General features: G+C 38.7%; 1 protein-coding gene across 2 annotated transcripts in view; it reads right to left on the bottom strand.

Moving 5' to 3' along the window:
* Positions 1-19,330, bottom strand: part of brip1 (BRCA1 interacting helicase 1) — a 222,607-nt gene that overhangs the window by 5,132 nt on the left and 198,145 nt on the right. For both annotated transcript variants that reach the window (XM_048612789.1, XM_048612788.1), the window contains exons 17-18: positions 9,615-9,727; positions 7,688-7,770 (exon numbers count right to left, since the gene is read on the bottom strand). In XM_048612789.1, coding sequence (XP_048468746.1) covers positions 7,688-7,770; positions 9,615-9,727 — 196 coding nt within the window. The remainder of the gene's footprint in view (positions 1-7,687; positions 7,771-9,614; positions 9,728-19,330) is intronic.

Below are 19,330 nucleotides of genomic sequence, written 5' to 3' on the forward strand. Positions count from 1 at the left end.
ATTTATGTATGTAGCTTCTAGCACATGCAAATACTCACATTCCAAGTCCAACTGACAATCCAATTGCTTTCCAGTGTAATTGTTAGCATGGTCTGAATTGTTTAATAAGCAATTTTCAATAGCAGAACCACATTTAATCATGGACGTACTTTTTAAAAGTTTGCAAGTATGGTCCGGTTGAGCAGAAAACCAGCATGATGCTCACTGTAAATGGTTACCGGGATGTGTTGTTTGATATGGTCTGCCAGTCATTGAGATATATGGCCTACTTACCTGGCATCACATTGGCATTGAAACTCATCACATTTCTGAGATAGGCAGAATATCTTTTTGGCTTAATGACAACATTCTGTTGGTGGAGAAAACCATTTTGGATTTACCACATAGAAGTGGAGTTATACAGCCAGCTTTATCCACTGCTCAAACCTCTGAAACAATCACACCCTTCCAGGTAACTTGAGGAAGAATGGGCACCACTCAGGGTTAAAAGTAGTGGACAAATTCAAGAATTTTCACAATATACACCAAGTAATGATTTGATCATGGAATCCAAATCATGCAGGACAGTTTTGAAATGCCTTGTCACAGCATCAAGTTTACATGATCAGCAGATGGCTAGGGCACTACTCATGAGGCAGCCAGTAAGATTGATCTTGTAGTGCATAGGATTGTAGGAATCCCAATGTGCACATTGACCAGTGAATACAGGCTTTTACTGGGATGTGGGGTGTGACGAGCTGTAGTGAAGGTAGCTATGGGAGTCAGTGGACTACAAAGACTCCAGCCCATTCTCCCAGTTCCTTCGCCTACATTACATCTGTTCGGATGATGCCACCTTCCAAAACAGCGCTGCTGACATGGCTTGCTTCTTCCATGGCCGTGGTTTCCCACCCACTGTGGTTGACAGGGCCCTCAACCACATCTGACCCATCACTTGTGCTTTCACCCCTGCTCCTTTCCATCACTCACAACAGCGTGATCAGGTTCCCATTGTCCTCACTTTTCATCCCACCGGTTTCCGCATTCAAAGGATCATTCTCCGCCATTTCAGACAACTCCAGCAGAATGCCACCACCAAACACATCTTTCCCTCACTCCCCCATCTGCATTTTGCAGGGATCGTTCCCTCTGGAACACCCCAGTCCATTTTACAACCACCAAAACCATCCCTCCTCTCCATGGCACCCTCCCATGTAACTGCAGAAGGTGCAACACCTGCCCCTTCACCTCCTCCTGCTCACCATCCAAGGGCCTAAACAGTCTTTCCAGGTGAAGTAGTATTTCACCTGTACCTCCTCCCATCTTGGGTACTGTATTCACTGCACCCAATGTGACCTGACCTACATTGGAGAAACCAAACACAGACTGGATGACCACTTCGCGGAACATCTTCGGTCTGTGCATAAGCAAGATCCCGACCTTCTTGTAGCTGGTCATTTTAATACACTGTCCTGCTCGCATGCCCATATGTCTGTCCTCAGCATACTGCAGTGTTCCAGTGAATCACAGCACAAACTGGAGTAACAACATCTCGTTTTCAGATCAAGCACTTTACAGCTTTCTGGACTTAATATTGAGTTCAACACCTTTAAATTGTGAATCATTGCTTCCTTTTCTTTTAGCTTGTTATCATGTCCTCCCCTCACTCCATCCTAGTTACTGTCCTTTCAAGTCTGGCAGGAGACACACCATTGTTCTGCCATTCTCACATTCTGATCACTTAATCTGAACTATCAACATCTCTTCTCCACAAACACACCCCCTCCAAACTATAGCATAAATGCTGTCCCCTCCAGCTCTGATGAAGTCATCTAGACTTGAAACATTAACTTGCTCTCTCTCCATGGATGCTGTCTGATTCCCTGTGATCACCTCTATTTTTTTGTTTTCAGTATCGATTCCAGCATCTGCAGTAATTTGTTCCTACATCGAATTTATTAAGCTGTATAAAGAAATTCCATGATGCAGCTGTGGATTTCACATACATGAAGACCACACAAGATCCCACAAACTGAAAGCAGCAGCATGTTTTCTTTCAACATTGTTAGTTTATTTACCAACATACCACTCAAAGAAGCCACTGACATTTACACCATGTCACTATATCACGTCAATCTAGATGCATCACCATGTTTGAACCTGTGTCATTTAATTCATGAACTGAGCAACTTGTGCAGTTGAGTTCAGTTTCAATGATACCATGTACACCCAAATAGATGGTGTGACATAGGATCCCTTCTAGGTCCAGTGTTAACATCTTTGTTGGTTACCATGAAAAGTACATTTTTGATGGAATGACCACTAATCTTCTCTTACCCACTGTATATTTTTGATATGTACAGGGCATGCTTGTGATATTTTAAGGAAGTAGAGATGGATTTCCAGAGCTTATGGTATAGGCAGCAGGAGGTACAATGGCAAGATAAAAACTGAGGATGAACAAGAGACCATTGTTACATGTGCTCAGATATCTTGGAAAATTGTAAGGCTGGAGAAGATTGCAGAGACAAGGAGGGGGAAAAGGCAGCGTAGGAATTTGAAAACAGAGATGAGAACTTTAAAATCAAGACTTTGGCTAAATGGGAGCAAATACAGACCAACAAACACAAAGGTATTAGATGAACAGGACTGAGCAAGTTAAAGCAAGGGCAGGAAAAGTTTGGATGTCCTCAAGTTTATGAACAGTAGACTGCGGCAGGCCGGGGGGAATGGTCAAGTCAAGAAGTAACATGAGTATTACTGATGCATTCAGCAGCTGATGAGCTGAGACACAAGGTGAATCTGGCAATGTTTACCAAGGTGGAAATGAGAAAAGATGAAAACGATCAACACTGCCACAGGAGTAATAGAAATGAACATGAATGAACTTCCAGGCATACAGCACTGGTGCAGTAAATGTAAATAAATATGCTACAATTGATAAGGAAGAGGAGAGATCAGCACAGAAACACAATGGAGTGAGAGTAAAACAGGTTCGTCTGGAAGGAGAGAGTGAGGGAAGAAACAGTGGTCAGCCTGAAAACTCAGCACAGAGGAGGTACACAACCACAATAGTTAGCAAATTTGAACAACAGCATCCATTATCTGGAAATAATTAAGGTGCACTGCAAAACAAGGCTCTGGCTCCTCCAGAAAGCTGTAACTGACACTTGCCACCTTGAGTAAAGAGGTGTGCAGTGACTTAGCCAACTGCAATACACAGGCAGTGAACATCTATATTTCCCTCTATTTTAGCATCACAGGCATCCCCAATAGACGTCTTGACGGTCATGCACTTTGTGTTGTAGTGCTCTATTAAGGAGTCCTATAATGCACCAGACTACAATTCTGAGCTGTGGTACATCAGCCACTCTCAGTAGGGAGGCAGGTAGGAGGGTTCACTGTCCAAGTAATTCTTTAAACTCTTTAATGAAGCACTACCGTTTCTTTTACACAGACTTACAATCATGGAAGTATTATTTGTTACATCAGTTTGTGTCCCCTTTCTCCCCCTAAGCCCACACGCAGTGCTATTTATTTCTTTGGGCATTGCTGAAAACAAGGCACATTTCAACAAAGTTTTTCAACTCATCAGGACAATTCACAATAATGTTAATTCAAGGGGAAAACCAACAATTATACTGCACGAGAGGTGAGTACTGATTGGTTGACAAGTAGGCTCTGATAGGTAGAAGTGTTACTTTGGAGAATGCGACAATTAATGGTGAATAACAGTTAATAGCCAGGCATTGTTTAAATTTTACACTGTGCAGGTTGACTCTGATTGGTTAAGGCATTGCCTGGAGAAATGAACCTATTTTGTTGAGGTAAACTGACACAGTGCATGTACATCTTCTTTCTATCTGCAAAGAACAGGCCCCTGTAATATTAATATATGTAGCTTCAATACACACAAATGAGCTACACGGTGAGGCCAACAGATAATCCAAAATTGGTTGCCAGCATAATTCTTTGTACACTCAGCACTATCCAGCAAATGCTGACCTATTGCAGAATCCCATCTAATATTAAACACTCTGTTGTGATTTTTCAATGTGCTAACCGCTTGGGTATAGTCAATATCTTTCATGTTGCAAACAGCCGAAGAGATTTGCAATTCGATACAATTGACCAGTCTTCAGGATGTTCAGCACATATCCTAGCATCATACAAACTTCACTGCTGGTGTGATGCCAGGTATGTAGGCTTTATGTCCCAAAGACTGCCAGATCTTACCAACATTTACCAAAACAGCATTTCCTTTTGGCTTTTCACAACAATCAAGGTCCTCACTACATTTAAGCAGCTCACGCTTGTAAAACATACTACACAATATCCAACATTAGCTGCAACTGGAAATTTGCTGGATAATCACGAGGATGTGAAGAATTAAGATGACAACCAACAATGACAAGACACAGGAAGCTACATATATTAATGCACAGGCCTATTCTTTGCAGACAAAAATAACATGTACACACATGGTAATGTTTCAACTCAACAAAATTGGTGACAAGAGATTTGTTGGTTCATTTCTCAGGGCAATTTCTCAAACTGCCTGATAGAGAATTTAAACAAAAATTGGCATTAATAGACAATCATCATTAATTGGTGCATTGTCCACAGCAACACCTCCACCAATCAAAGTCTACTTGTTAACCTTTCAGCATTCTTCCAAAGCAATATAAATATTGATCTTCTCCTTGAATTGGTATTCTTGTGAATTGTCCTGATGATTGAAAAACAAAAGTGACAGCACAAAAATATGCCTTTTTTCAGCAATGTCCAAGTTCTGTACTATCAAACAACACATCATTTCATCAAGTGACTTCTAAACATTTAATCCATCCCATTCATTTCTTAAAAATTTTCTTCCTTACCATTCTGATGACATTGTGCTTATTAGTATTCAATTCAACAGCAATGGTTGTCCCCTTGATTCTTCACCTAAGTGGTCATTATCCAGACTCAAGCAAGTGTTGGAGTTTATTTATCTATTTGGAGTGTCACAGTTGTAATTCATCCTTTCTTTTAAGCAGAGCTACACGTGAATTTTATGTCAAATGCAGCTTCCCAAGAGTTGATGAATGGTGATATAGCCAAGGAATAATGTTTGTTTAATTCCCAAATCTGAGTACGAGATGAACCCTTGAAATCATGCATCCAGGTGCTGTGGGCTTTAAACACTGCCCTTTTACCTTTCAAATTCAGGCTGGGACTTCAGCCTTACTAATGGAATGAAAATCTTTCTTGAAAGGTTCTAACTGAATTGAGCTGAGGTTCTTAGTGCTCAAATCCATTGCATAAAAAGGCCTATTATTCAGCGCTAATTGGTAGTTAACTCAGAAAGCCCTCAAGAAAATGTGGTGTAGGAAATGAATACAACACACTTGTGTATTATGGGGTGCTTTTTGAAGCTGAAGCCAAGACATTTTGTTGGAACAGTGAAGAGAGATTTACTTTTACATATTCTCACATGGAGGGGGTAGAAGGCAAGTAGGAGGTCACTGACTGACTCACAAGCACATTGGAAGTAGTTTAGGAAATATGCATGGTGCTTAAAGAAGGGCATAAATAAGGTGAGAAAATAAATTCAGAAACAAGAATAGTGGCCTAACAAACCTTTTGTAAAATTGTTCAATCTCCCAGCTCCCCCTTTGCATTTGAGCAACTTTTCCTGTTGACTGTATTTCAAATGTATGGAATTCTAAAAATCATAACACTTCACTTGAATGTACCCTCTAAAAATTTACAGGTGCTCATGTGCTCTATAAAGTTTTACAAGTGAAACACTCATGGGCACACTAGGAACTTAACTCTTTTCCTTAACTCTTAAAGCATTAGATCATTCCATTTGCTCTGTTAATCACACAACATTATTCAGCACAGAAAAAGGTTAATGTGGCAAAATTGAAGTATAACACACGCTGCATAACTCTGTGTTTTTAGCTAAATTCTGCTGTATTGGCAAGACACAGCAGCATTACTTAAGAATCTGATGCAAATAAAATTTTTATAGCCCAGTCATATCTCAAGCAGCTGTTTTGCATTATCTTCAATATCTGAATGCCAAAACAGAGTTATAGCACCATCCAGTGACAAAAGGGCAGTAATTTTACATCCAGAATTTTTATGCAACATTTTAGAGCAAGTTATCCATTTGATCCAGCAATTTCAATGTTGGAAAAATAAAAGAATGCTTTATTTTATCAATTTAAACAAATATTCTATTTTTTGCTCAATATTCTACCAACCCACACAACTTATCTAACTAATCCAGCAGCAATCACCTTCCTTCACAATGCCTGTAAATTTCTGTAATTTCTCCGGAGGAACAATTGAGCAAGTTAAGCAGATTCAGATATTCAATTTCATACAAGATTAGCAACTCACTATGTAGAGTACTTTTTTTAATTTTGAGAAATTGCCAACTTGAAAAAATAGGCTATCGTGGAAAAGTATCTATAACACTGATATCATATTTTAAATTATGTTCATGATGAAACACAGAGGCCCAGTGACTTGAGTTAATACACATATAGAACAGTACAAAAGAATTCAGCTTTGTGTCTTGAAAAGCCATGTTCACAAATCTCTATCTCAAACTCATCTGATGATATAGTAAAACAATACCAAATATTTCCAAGCCATGAATAACAAACCTGAAAACAGCTCGAAATGATTTGGTTAACGCACTCCATCCCTGATGACCTCCTTATCATCTCAACAGTAAGACTTAATGTATATAAATTTCTGGTTCTGAATCTGCACTCTGAATTCTGAATACTGCATATTCTAACAAATTGATGCTTTAATGTGTTGCACCATCTGTATTTATTTCTGTTACAAAATAGGGTAGTATACAAATATTTTAGAGCATTGATCTAATGCACTGGATCATAGAGTGGTGATACACAAATGTGAGATTAGGTTCTGTGAACAACAACTTCTGACTTCAAATCAGCTACCACACAGCAGTCATGAAGTAGACAGCTCCTGAATTCCTGTAAGGGGAAAAGCAAAACAAAGGGGAACTCATTCTCCTTCTAGCTGATAGTTTCATAATAAAGAGGAGCAGGTGTTGGTCAAGACAGTTGCTCAGGTTTGCTCCACCATTCAAAAAGATCATGACTGTATATGCTACTTTGGTACAACTTTCCTGCCAAATATTTTTATATCCCTTAGTTTCCTTCGATCCAAAAATCTTGTTTTAAATATAATTGATAAATTGCAAAGATTCACAACCTCTTGAATGAAAACATATCTTCTTAGCTTAATCCTAACTGAGAATAGTTGTTGGCCAGCCAGCTATCCACTGATAGGAGGTGGGTGTAAAGAAAACCTTCATCCTGTTTCAATATGGCGTTGGCAGAAACCGATGAGCAAAGTGCTCATCTCTGCCTTATCTGCCGAGGATGAAACATGAAGTAGAAATATCACTAACAAAAAATCAATAGCCTAAAAAAATGAACAGGATATGACATTGTAAGAAATAATTCATAACTTCCACAGCATCTGAAGAACAGTATCTTCCATAACCTCTACCAATAGCACACTATCAAAACGATAACTTTGATCATTTGCTGTATGTTATACAGAACATAACCATCCCACTCAGCTTGAATAGGCTCTAAAGAAATTCAGAGCTCACCAAATTCTAATTAGTTTAATAACAAAAATATTAAAGGACTTGGCAATAGTACCTTACCAGTTATATATCTTTTGGTGTTATTTCCAAATCTGTCATCAACTAGGATCAGTGCTCCCCAGTCATTCCTATGTCGAATACACCTAAGTGAATGAACATAATTATAAAATGCTGCTTCTTTTGATAAAAGACACACTACTCCATTATATATAATACTTCTAGTTTTTAACATAGACAGTAATATTCATCTATTTCTGATCCTGAGTATGATTAACAGTCATAAGCTTTACGTTTCCTAAGGTGATGACCTTGTGGAAGACAATCCTATAAGTAGCTGCACAGAATTTTTCCTTACACTAATTCAATGAGGTGATACAGATATTATTCTACAAAAGGGATGATCACACATGAAAACTAAGAGCAGATCACCCTGGAAAACAACAGTACCTCATCAGTTAAATACTTTTTGGGTCGGCTGATCAACCAGAGAGTTTTTTTTTTAGGGCTCCTGAACTTGCCCCATGGTTTTCTCTTTTGTTTCTGCTAGGTTGTATGTAAAGTTGCATATGGGATGGAATCATCCAAAAGATGGGTAATCACCTCCAACCCCATTGGCCTTTTCAGCACTAACATTAAAGTGGAGCTGAATTTTTGTCATCTTGAATAAAGCAACTGGAGATATTGCAATATGCCAGAACCTAATGAACATCATGGTTTCGGAAGGGCATGATGCGCATTATCAAACTGCCTTAACTATACTGTGGCTCTGATATGATTCACAGACACAGCCCAATTAGTGTCAAATGTTTGTGGACAAATGAAACGAGCTGAATTCCCTCAATCCTTGAATTGGTATCCTTGCAATTGTATAAATGAGTACAAGGTGAAGTCTTTGGCAAAATGTGTCCTTTCTTTCCGCAATACTCAAGTTTTACACTAACAAACAACTATTTATAGATATGGATGCTTACGCCTGTTAGTTGAGCACTACTAGTTTTCCACTGAAAGGAGGCAAATTCTACCTTACAGAGCACACTGCAGATTACACAACACTTCCTCTTAAGGCAGGAAGAAGGTATATGCAAATGAATCAAAATATGGAAAAAGCAATTTGGAAAGAGTGATCAAAACACTACCAAATTGGATACAATTATTTCAAATAGAATGAACACACTTTTGAAGCTATGAAACTTTCAAAGGCTCAAATTACTTGAATTCATTAATTATTTTAATCTTCCTTTAGGAATACTTTGGCCTTTGATTCACTGCAGAAACTGATAGTTACTTAACCCACAATTTCAAAAGGATTCCAGTTGATTGCCTCATGGACACCATTACTACTTGATTCACTTTGAATTTGCTGCAGCACTATTGAAAATTATTCTAATCAGAAATCCTCTTAATCAGGTTGAAAATTAGTGGGCAAATGCTTTGCAGTACTCCCAATTACAATCTTAGGAGTAGTGAAGAGAGCTGGAAACAAATCACCTATATGCACCTCAGCAACAAGTGATTTGTTTGAAGAAAAATGTAGCCAGGTGAAAAATTTATTCTATGGGAACTTATCCTGGAAAATTTACCTATGCAGTGCATTTCTTGTATAGTATAAATTAGTTTGCAATAGTTACATAGGTACCAGGATAATTTTGCAAACCACAGATTGTTCACATAGGCTGGCTAGCACTCCGTTCAAAGTTTTGGCATAATTTCTTGAGCTTCAACACCATAATCAATCAAAATACAGATGTTGGTACAAATTTATTATCTATATTGTACATTTGATACAAAATCATCAAATAGCCTATTACAAAGCTGTTCTATCAAGTACATGCTCTACCAAGTCCAATTTATTGCCTCACAGGAGTTTTGTTAGAGTTCCTCTTCTAGAAACTAGATTCATTTAACAGACTAGAACCCCCAGAACATCACTGCCTCCACCACAAAAGCCTGTAAGATTGGGGAATTTCTTTGACTTATGAACTTTTACCTGCCCAGGGCTTGATTCAGTGCTCGAAATGCCTGAATTTCATACCACTGACTACCAGGAAGCAAACCACGTGTTCGCGAATGCTGGTCATTATATTTCCGTTTTAGTTCAACCTGGAGAGGACCAACAGACACAAATAAATAGTTGCTCATTAAGATTGTCAAAGCTTGTATAGCAAGGCTGAACTTTCATTCAAGACTAAGCAAACAAAAAAACCATGCAGCAGTTGATGGACTTGGGTTCTTTTGATAGATGCTGCATAATCTGCTGAATGTCTCAACAACTTTTTGCTGCATGCCAGATTTTCATTATCAGCAGAATTGGAAATAGACAGTCTTCATAGTGAAGAGAGCTTGGGACTGAAACTCAACTCAGGGTGAATAGGGCAACAAAAGGTAGAAACAGTCTCACATCGCTTCAACAACACTTCTCAAACGTGCAAACTCTATCACCTTTAAGAACAAGAGCAACAGATCAGGGAAACACCACCAGATGCACGGTTTCCTCCAAGATACATCATTCTTCCTGACTTGGTACTATATGATGTTCCTTCACTGTCACTGGGACTCCCCAGTAGCCCTATGGGTGTACCAATAGCACATGGACTGCAGGGGTGCAAGAAGGCAGTTCACCACCATCTTAAGAAAGACAATTAATGATGGTCAACAAATGCTGGTGTAGCCAGCGATGCCCACATGCCATGAAAGAATAAAAAACAGAAGGTTGCCACACAACAAATGACTGGACTTCAAAAACTGCATCACAATGTTAAGTCAATAAAAAGGATATATTACAAAAGCAGAAATTGCTGGACAAACTCAGCAAGTCTGGCAGCATCCGTGGAGAGAAAACAGAACTAACATTTCGAGTCCAGTGACCCTTCTTCAGAAGATAGTACCTAGGAAAAGGTAGTATATATGCTGGAAACAGGGGATGGTGATGGACGGGTGGAAGAAGTGAGTGGATGGGTGGAGATGGAATCCAGAGAGGGGTGGGAAAAGAGAGGGAGAAGGGGAGAGAGAGAGAGAGAGTGGGGTAGGGAAAGAGAGAGAGAGAGGAGGGGGAGAGGGGAAGGGGGAAAGAGAGCGATAAAGGGATATATTGCATTGATTTTTCTTTTACTCACTTGAAAGCTACTTTCCAGACTTCTTTGTAGCTGTCTTGTCAAAGCTGTTAATGACTTTTTTTTTTAAAGTATACAAGTTCAAATGCACAAATGTATTGAAAGGTCACTAAGGGTCTGTAGATCATTCCTTCGGCTCCATTGCTCAGTCCTCAGTGTTAACCACTGTGAGTGTTTCTCAGGTATTTCATGTTCATTCAACTGAATCACTTTGAGCTTTGTAATTCTTTTACAAATTAGAAGTGCAAGTATATGATGCCAAACTTAGCTGTTCAATTGAGAATTATGGATGAATTTTACCGACACATTTTTAAGAAAGGCAACTGAATTTCCTTTTGGGAATGGCAGGTAAAATAGATGTGGTAAAGGGCTAAAATAGATCATCGGAAGAAATCTGCTACGTATTCACAGTATTTAAACACACAAAAACATTTAAATGTAATGAAAAAATCAACGAGGAATGTACTTCAATTTTGTATTCAGTGTGTTTAAAATTTTGTTGCAGAATTGTGAATTGCATCATATTAGCATATTAAAATTTAGAGGCAACAATGTGCATTTGCATTAAGTAGTTCAATTTTTACCTATGCTTGTTTCTCGAAAATCAACAAGTCACACTCAATTCAAATTATCTTCTGTTGCCAAGTCCAAAAGTGGAGTAGCACTGTGTTGTATTTAGTCTAACAGCTGAAGGAAGGGGAATATTCTGGAAAGCCAAAATTGCTTTGTCAATATTCAAGCTCAAGTGTAATTTCGCCCTAGCAGATAGTAGTGTCTTGCCAAAAAGTAGTGTTGATTATGCACAGCTGGGTGAAGTGAGTTGTGTATGCTGATTTCTCGGAACGGTTTATCTTAAAGGAAAATTCAAACAGTATACTACGAATGCATACTTACAATGATTGACTATAAACATTTATTTTTAAACACAACATCAACCTTCTCACTGCTTATAAACAACTGCCCTACCTAATTCAAAGGACCAACTAGTGAGAGACTAATGTTGCGATCTTCCAGCAAGGTAAAGCTGTTTGTCTCTTCCTGCCACCCTAACCCATTTAAGCATCTTTCATGCATTAATTTTTAAGTCTAATTTTGAACTTTTTGAAAGTTTTGTAGTTTTTAGCTTTCCTGAAATGAAGGGTGTTATTGCCTAACTGCGTGCCATCCTGTTAACAAGTTTTCTCTTTACTGGAAGGCAACAATTATTTGGAAATGAATGTCAGCTTGGTTCTCTGCTAACATTCTTGTCTGAACTACAACGTTCTCTATCAAGCCCCACTTCAAGTCTTAAGCACAATATCTAAGCTAACATTTCAGTGCAGTATTACTAAGTGAGTGGCACAGTGGGACGGCACAGTGGCTCAGTGGCTAGTACTGCTGCTTCACAGCGCCAGGGGCCCGGATTTGAGTCCAGCATTGGGCGAGTGTCTGTGTGGAGTTTGCACATTCCTCCTGTGTCTGCGTGGGTTTCCTCCCACAGTCCAAAGATGTACAGGTTAGGTAGATTAGCTATGAGGAATGTAAGGTAACAGGGATAGGGTAAGGGATGGGTCTGGGTGGGATACTCTTCGGAGGGTCGGTGAAGACACAATGGGCTGAATGGCCTGCTTCTATACTGTAGGGATTCTATGAGTGCTGTTCTGTCAGAAAATGCCATGTTATACACGAGATATTAAGTTTATAACTTGTCTGACAGGACTTCAAAAAAAATGTTTGCGGGCCAACATTCACCGGACAACTAAAATCACCAGAACAAATAAATTAGCTTCTTCATTTCAAAAGAATGGTGGTGGAAATCTGCAATAAAAACAGAAAATACTAGAAATGCTAAGCAGGTCTGGCAGCATCCATGCAGAGAGAAATAATGTGTGTGCTTCAGGTCAAGAACCATTCTTCATTTATTGCCTTCATAAGAACATAAGAACTAGGAGCAGGAGAAGGCAATGCAGCCTCTTAAGCCTGCTCCACCATTTAGTATGATCATGGCTGATCTTATCTCAGCCCAATTCAAGTTTCCTGCCTGCTCGTCATAACTCTTCACGAGATTACTGATTAAAATCTATCTCTTCCTTAAATTTATTCAGTGTCCCAGCATCTACCAAACTCTGGGGCAATCAATCCCACAGAGTCATGACCCTTTCAGAGAAGTAATTTCTCCTCATCTCTATTTTAAATCTGCTATCCCTTATCCTAAAATTATGACCTCTTGTTCAAGATTGCCTCTCTCTACAGCTAGCTTCTCAATCCCAGTTAGCATCCTATATACATCAATCAGATCTCTCATTCTTCTAACTCCACAAAGTATAGGCTTAAACTGTTCAATCGCTCTGCATAAGACAAAACCCTCATCTCTGGGATCAATCTAGTGAACCTCCTCTGAAATGCCTCCAATGTAACTATATCACTCCTCAAATAACGAGACCAAAATTGTAAACAATACTCCAGGTATAGTCTCACCAATGCCTTGTACAGTAGCAGCAACACTTCTCTATTTTTAATATCCGTTCTTTTAATAATAAATGCCAACATTCCATTTACCTTCCTTATTACCTGCCGCACCTGCATACTAATTTTTTGCAATTCATGAGGATATCCAGATCCAACTGCCTGAACCATCCTGAAGTTTTTCTTCATTTAGATAATTAGTTGCCTTTCCACTCCTCTGACCAAAATGGATAACCTCACACTGGAACCGGTGTGCAAATTGGTTGCTACATTTGCTTAGTAAAACAAGTGATAACAGTCCAAAAATTAATATATTTGGGAATAATTTTCTTGATATATCATAAAGATGTTAATTATGAAAGCAGAAATGATAGGATTGTGCTTTGCTGAGTCAGCGTGGAATTATTTTAGCACTATCACTGCCACTTACAACCATATGCAAACATCCAACTAGGTACAGTTCAAAGTTTAATTAGTAATAATGTCAACATAAGGAGAAGGAGGCTAAACATCTGTAATATTTTCAAGAAAACAAATATAAATGTGTAAAACGGCTCATCATTATACTTGCCTTCAATACAGTAGGCTTTTGAATATGTTTAGGAGAGTGTGTAGTCATGGCAAGCATCCTATACAGAAGGTTGGAATTTGTGAAGAATATGATATGCAAAGCATTTGACCTCATGTGAGTCCGTGTGCTATTTGTAACAAGTGATGGTGCCAGGGTGTTTTCTTTTCCAAACTTCTCATACTTCCCACAGCTATATTTATAAAAGTGAAGTTGAAATCAGTAACATTAAAAGAGAATGAATTGAAGATTTGATAACACACAATTTTACTATACAACAGATATAAAGCTCATCAGTGCAACTTAGGAAGCAGACTAATATACTATCTTACAGTGTATGTTAGCTTTATAATGAAATATTGTTTGATTATGGAGAAAATTATTCACCAATATACAACCCGACTCATACTGTAAGATTCAACAAATTTCTCCCTGTCTGATGTACTTGTGAAAGACAAGTACTAGTTTTGAAAAAAAAACTGATTCAAAATACAACAGAGCTCCAAGAAGCAAAGCTTTAAAATGCAAGTGATTTTTAAGATTGCTTCAAAGACCATTTTCAAGATGACATGCTGAAAATACTGAAATAGAGCGCTGATTAAAGTAGAACTTGTTACCAAAATACTGCTGACAGCTAATGCTCTTCATTCCAGGATTAAAATATGCAGAAACTTTCACTGTGACCATTGGTATAGAGATTATGATTTATATACTGAGCTACAGAAGTTGATTTGCTTTCTCAAAGTGCAGCCTTTTAGTACATGTCAGTAGAGTGAATAACAGATATATTATCTATTAACAGTAAATAAAATAAGTAAAGTCACAAAGATATGTGGTGCTCACCCTCTTCTTCTCCACATGGGAAAACTAAATGATCAAAACTAATTCATTTTGAATACCATATGACAGTAAAAGTGTGAATTTTGCAGTCAATTGAAACTGCTGGTGCTCACCACCGATCTCAAAGAAAGCTGTTCAAAAGATCGAACAAGCAGTGGTGTAGAATTAGTCTTTTCCAATGTTATTTTAATTCTAGAACCAGTTGTAGGGAGATCTCTGTCTTACACAAGCAGTGTTGCTCTCAAGTAGACTAAGCAGCCAGATAAATGATGATTTTGCACAGGCAATAAATCAGTAGTAACATGCACATTTCAATAGTCACTGTTGTTGCATAACTTCACAGACAGCAAAATAATGATTGAGGAATGCACATTAAAGAATCTGACGTGTCATGAACTATAGAAAAATATTTTAATTTGTGTCAATGGCACAGTCTGTGGAGGAGCAAGGAATCCTCCCTGCAACTTCTGGATTTCCATATCTTAAATTTACATGTTTGGATGTCTGAAGTCACTGACCATTTTACAGAGTAATGACAGAGGTAGTTGACAATTTCAACATCGTTACAACTGCAAAATCTGGGTCTATATTTTTCCACAAACCTGTCACTTTAAATTTGATTCTGTTATAAGGATATTTGCATTTTAATGCTGTACAGAACAATGAGGCAGTGTATTTAATGCTTACTTCAAGAAACTTGAATCAAACAAGCATATACAAATAAACTAGGCAGAAATCAAGCAACCATGAAGTTTAGATGCCGCATTCATTTTAATATGCTTTACATCGATTCCAATATGCTTTCATACAAATCAGTCCATAATCTTCAGCTCAACAAACATCAGCAGTCTATAGTCCAATGTGGAATGATAATGCTTTGAGAATTAGGAAGCAATTTCAAAATGCTTCACATAAACCGAACAAATGAACTACTAAAAAGCATTACAGCAAACACAGGAACATATATTAAGAGTTACAAATTGGTCAGAATTAAGTTATAGTAAAAAGCTGTTTACATATACAAATGATAATCCTTCAAGGGAACAATTGTTTCTAATTGCACTTCTCATGTCTTATCCCTAGTTCTATTGACAATTCTTTCAGATTTATTAAATCATTTGATTCAATTTACCTCAAGTTATTTTAATGTGTGATAAAACTTTTCATTCCTATGACAAACATAAAGGACTCAAACATGGCACCATTTTAAAAGTTAATTTGTGAGACTTCAGTTTCACTGGCTTGGCCAGCATTTATCGCCCATCCCTAATTGTCCTCGAGAAGGTGGCGCTGAGCTGTCTGCTTGAACTGCTGCAATCCATGTGCTATAAACATTTAGCATACTGCACTCAAAATCAAAAGATTTCTATTAATGAAGTAAATTAATCCCACATCTAGATTTAGCTGGGGCCTGTCCAGAAAACTATCCATTAATAAAGCAGGTTACCCATATCAGAAAATGGAATTTATATTTACAATTACCAACCACCAACTTGGCTCAAAATCTTTGTTGAGAGCTTCCACATTTTATCATTGATATCTAACCAACTACAATTACAATTAAGGCATCCAGGTCTACTGTGCAAAACAAGTTCCTTGCCCTTTTCACTAAAAAAATACAAATGACAAGGGTGGGCAGAAATGTTAACTGAGAAATAAAATCATAACAGCAGAAGATTTTACCAGGATACTTTTTTATTAAGTTATCAAAGCAGAAGACTGAAAAAAATGTGTTCCACACAATTCAATAATTCTACATTAAAATATTCTGCTTCAGAAATCCATAGTGAACAATTTTGTAAATGTTATGTGATAGAAATCATGGGTGCTTTAAAAGCTAAAAAGTGCTTATGTACTCAACAGATTAATAATTATAAAAATTGCAATGGCTGACTGACAAAGAAGGAAATCTGTCCATAGAGCTCAAACAAACAAGAAATGATTATTCACTGTTCACATCAGCCTTTTTAGAATCGTAAGTAAATATTCTTTTGACATAAAATGCCTGTCAAAAAAACATTTCTGTTGACCATTATTTACAAATCTGATCATAATAATGGCTCTTCTGTTCACATTAACATAGCTTCTTGAAAGTATATCTTTTCATTTAAGTGTTCCATATAGTCGATAACACAATCATTTAAAAGTTATACTGTTACCTATTCATTAATACAACTAATTTGATGTTTTAAAAAGAAAAAGGTTTGTTGTGATTTATTCAAGGGTAATTTGCTATTGGGAAAACATAGGACTTGCTACCTATTGGTTGATAATTTTGACCATGTTAATTCACATAACTACTGAAAATGAAAATGTGCTCATCTAAATGCCAGAGGGTATAAATCTGTATTTTGTTTTGTCAAATAGATCTTAAGACCTCATGTACAATGATCACACAACAAAGACAGCAAGTCATAATTGACTGCAATGCCCTTGAGTTACAGGAACAGTAAATCAACACTGATTCTCACTGTTAAATGCAACTTCAGTTGGAAAGTTCATGTATGTGGGTGCATCTTGAGTGAAATCTGTTTGAGGACATCAGAACCAATAATCAATCTGCAGATGCTTACTGGAGTATTTACGGACTGCCAGCTGCTTGGAAGTGTATCCAAGGGACTATGCTCAAACAGGACATAAGGTCTTCACGAAAGACAATATAGGGAAAAAAGGAGTTATTAACATGAAAATTGCTGAAAGGAGACTAGAAGTTGAAGTGTTTTATATCGCACTCATCAGAACAAGGATTCCGGAAATAGACTTGAAAAAAGAGACACCATTTCATACCTTATTAAAAGAGGCAATGATTGATTGGGCCATAATTGGTATGGAAATGCAGCAATAACAATCAACTGTCAGTCTTAATTCTCAAACCAGGCAGATAGATTCTAACTAATCAAGTCATTGCTATGGGAATGCAGCAGAGTTTGGCTGTGTCAATTCTGTCGGCATTCATGGCTGAGCATTCTTCTCATCTGGCCTTTTGTAGATTCCTTCTGAAATTATGATGGGAGCTGTAGTTTTGTTCAATATTAGTCTACCCAACTATAATAGTCTGCCATAAATGTTCCTTTCTCAATTCATTAGAAAGAAGCCCTCTCAGATTACTAATAGAGAGCATGTAATAACATTAAGCTAACCTAGTTGTACAGAATGAGAATTTGGCTACAAACTCTTCTAAATTAGCCTGAACTGGTTGTAAATGTGACATGCTTATTTCCAGTTTCAGATATTATTGCCACCACTACATACTGCCAAGCAAACACTGAGGCTCAGCAGTATTAAGATTCCCAATAAATTAGTTCCCTCCTCTTTGTTTGGCACTTCAACTACTTACCTCACATAACACCATAGGTATTTCTTTTAAATTGCTGTGTGGTCCATTGTTTATAAAAAAAATTACTTATTCAGCCTAAGCCTAAAAGAATTGCAACTGAAGGAATATGATCAACAGCCAGTGAATTACAATTCCAACTAGGGCAGTACGGTGGTTCAGTGGTTAGCACTGCTACCTCACAGCACCAGGGACCCAGGATCGATTCCAGTGTTGGGTGACTGAGTGCAGTTTGCACGTTCTGCATCTGTGGGTTTCCGATTTCTACCCACAGTCCAAAGATGTCCAGGTTAGCTGGATTGCCCATGACAAATGGAGGGGTTATGGGGATGGGGTGGGTCAGGGTGTCTGTTTAAAGCAGTGTAAAATGAACCAGAGATAGTAGGAACTGCCGATGCTGGAGAATCTGAGATAACAAGGTGTAGAGCTGGATGAACACAGCAGGCCAAGCAGCATCAGAGGAGCACGAAAGCTGACGTTTTGGGTCTGGACTCATCTTCAGAAATGGGGGAGGGGAGGGGGATTCTGAAATAAATAGAGAGAGAAGGGAAGGTGGATGGAAGATGGATAAAGGAGCAGATAGGTAGAGAGGAGACAGACAGGTAAAGGAGGCGGGGATGGAGCCAGTAAAGGTAAGTGTAGGTGGGGAGTTAGGGTGGAGGTTGGTCAGTCCAGGGAAGACGGACAGGTCAAGGAAGCGGGGTGAGGCTGGTAGGTAGGAGGTAGGAGGTGGGGGCGGGGGTTGAGGTGGGAGGAGTGGATAGGTGGGAGAAAGGACGGACAGTTTAGGGAGGCAGGGATGAGCTGGGCTGGTTTTGGGATGCGGTCGGGGGCGGGGAGATTTTGAAGCTTGTGAAGTCCACATTGATACCATTGGGCTGCAGGGTTCCCAAACGAAATATGAGGTGCTGTTCCTGCAACCTTTGGGTAGCATCGTTGTGGCACTGCAGGAGGCCCAGGATGGACATGTCGTCCAAGGAGTGGGAGGGGGAGTTGAAGTGGTTCATGACTGGGAGGTGCAGTCGTTTGTCGTGAACCGAGCGTAGGTGTTCCATAAAGCGGTCTCCAAGCCTCCGTTTGGTTTCTCCGATGTAGAGGAGGCCACATCGGGAACAGCGGATACAGTATGCCCGGGAGTATGTCAGGGAGTGGAATGCCTCATCTTGGGAGCAGATGCGGCAGAGGCGAAGGAATTGGGAATATTCCCCCTATTCCCAATTCCTTCGCCTCTGCCACATCTGCTCCCAAGATGATCCCAGATGTCCTCGTTTTTCAAGGACCGTAACTTATCCTCCACAGTGGTCGAAAACGCCCTCAACCGCATCTCTCGCGTTTCCCGCAACTCATCCCTCACACCCCCTCCCCACAATAACAACAAAAACAGAATCCCCCTCGTCCTCACGTAC

The sequence above is a fragment of the Rhincodon typus genome, chromosome 26 (assembly GCF_021869965.1).
Source record: "Rhincodon typus isolate 14 chromosome 26, sRhiTyp1.1, whole genome shotgun sequence".
NCBI lineage: Eukaryota > Metazoa > Chordata > Chondrichthyes > Orectolobiformes > Rhincodontidae > Rhincodon > Rhincodon typus.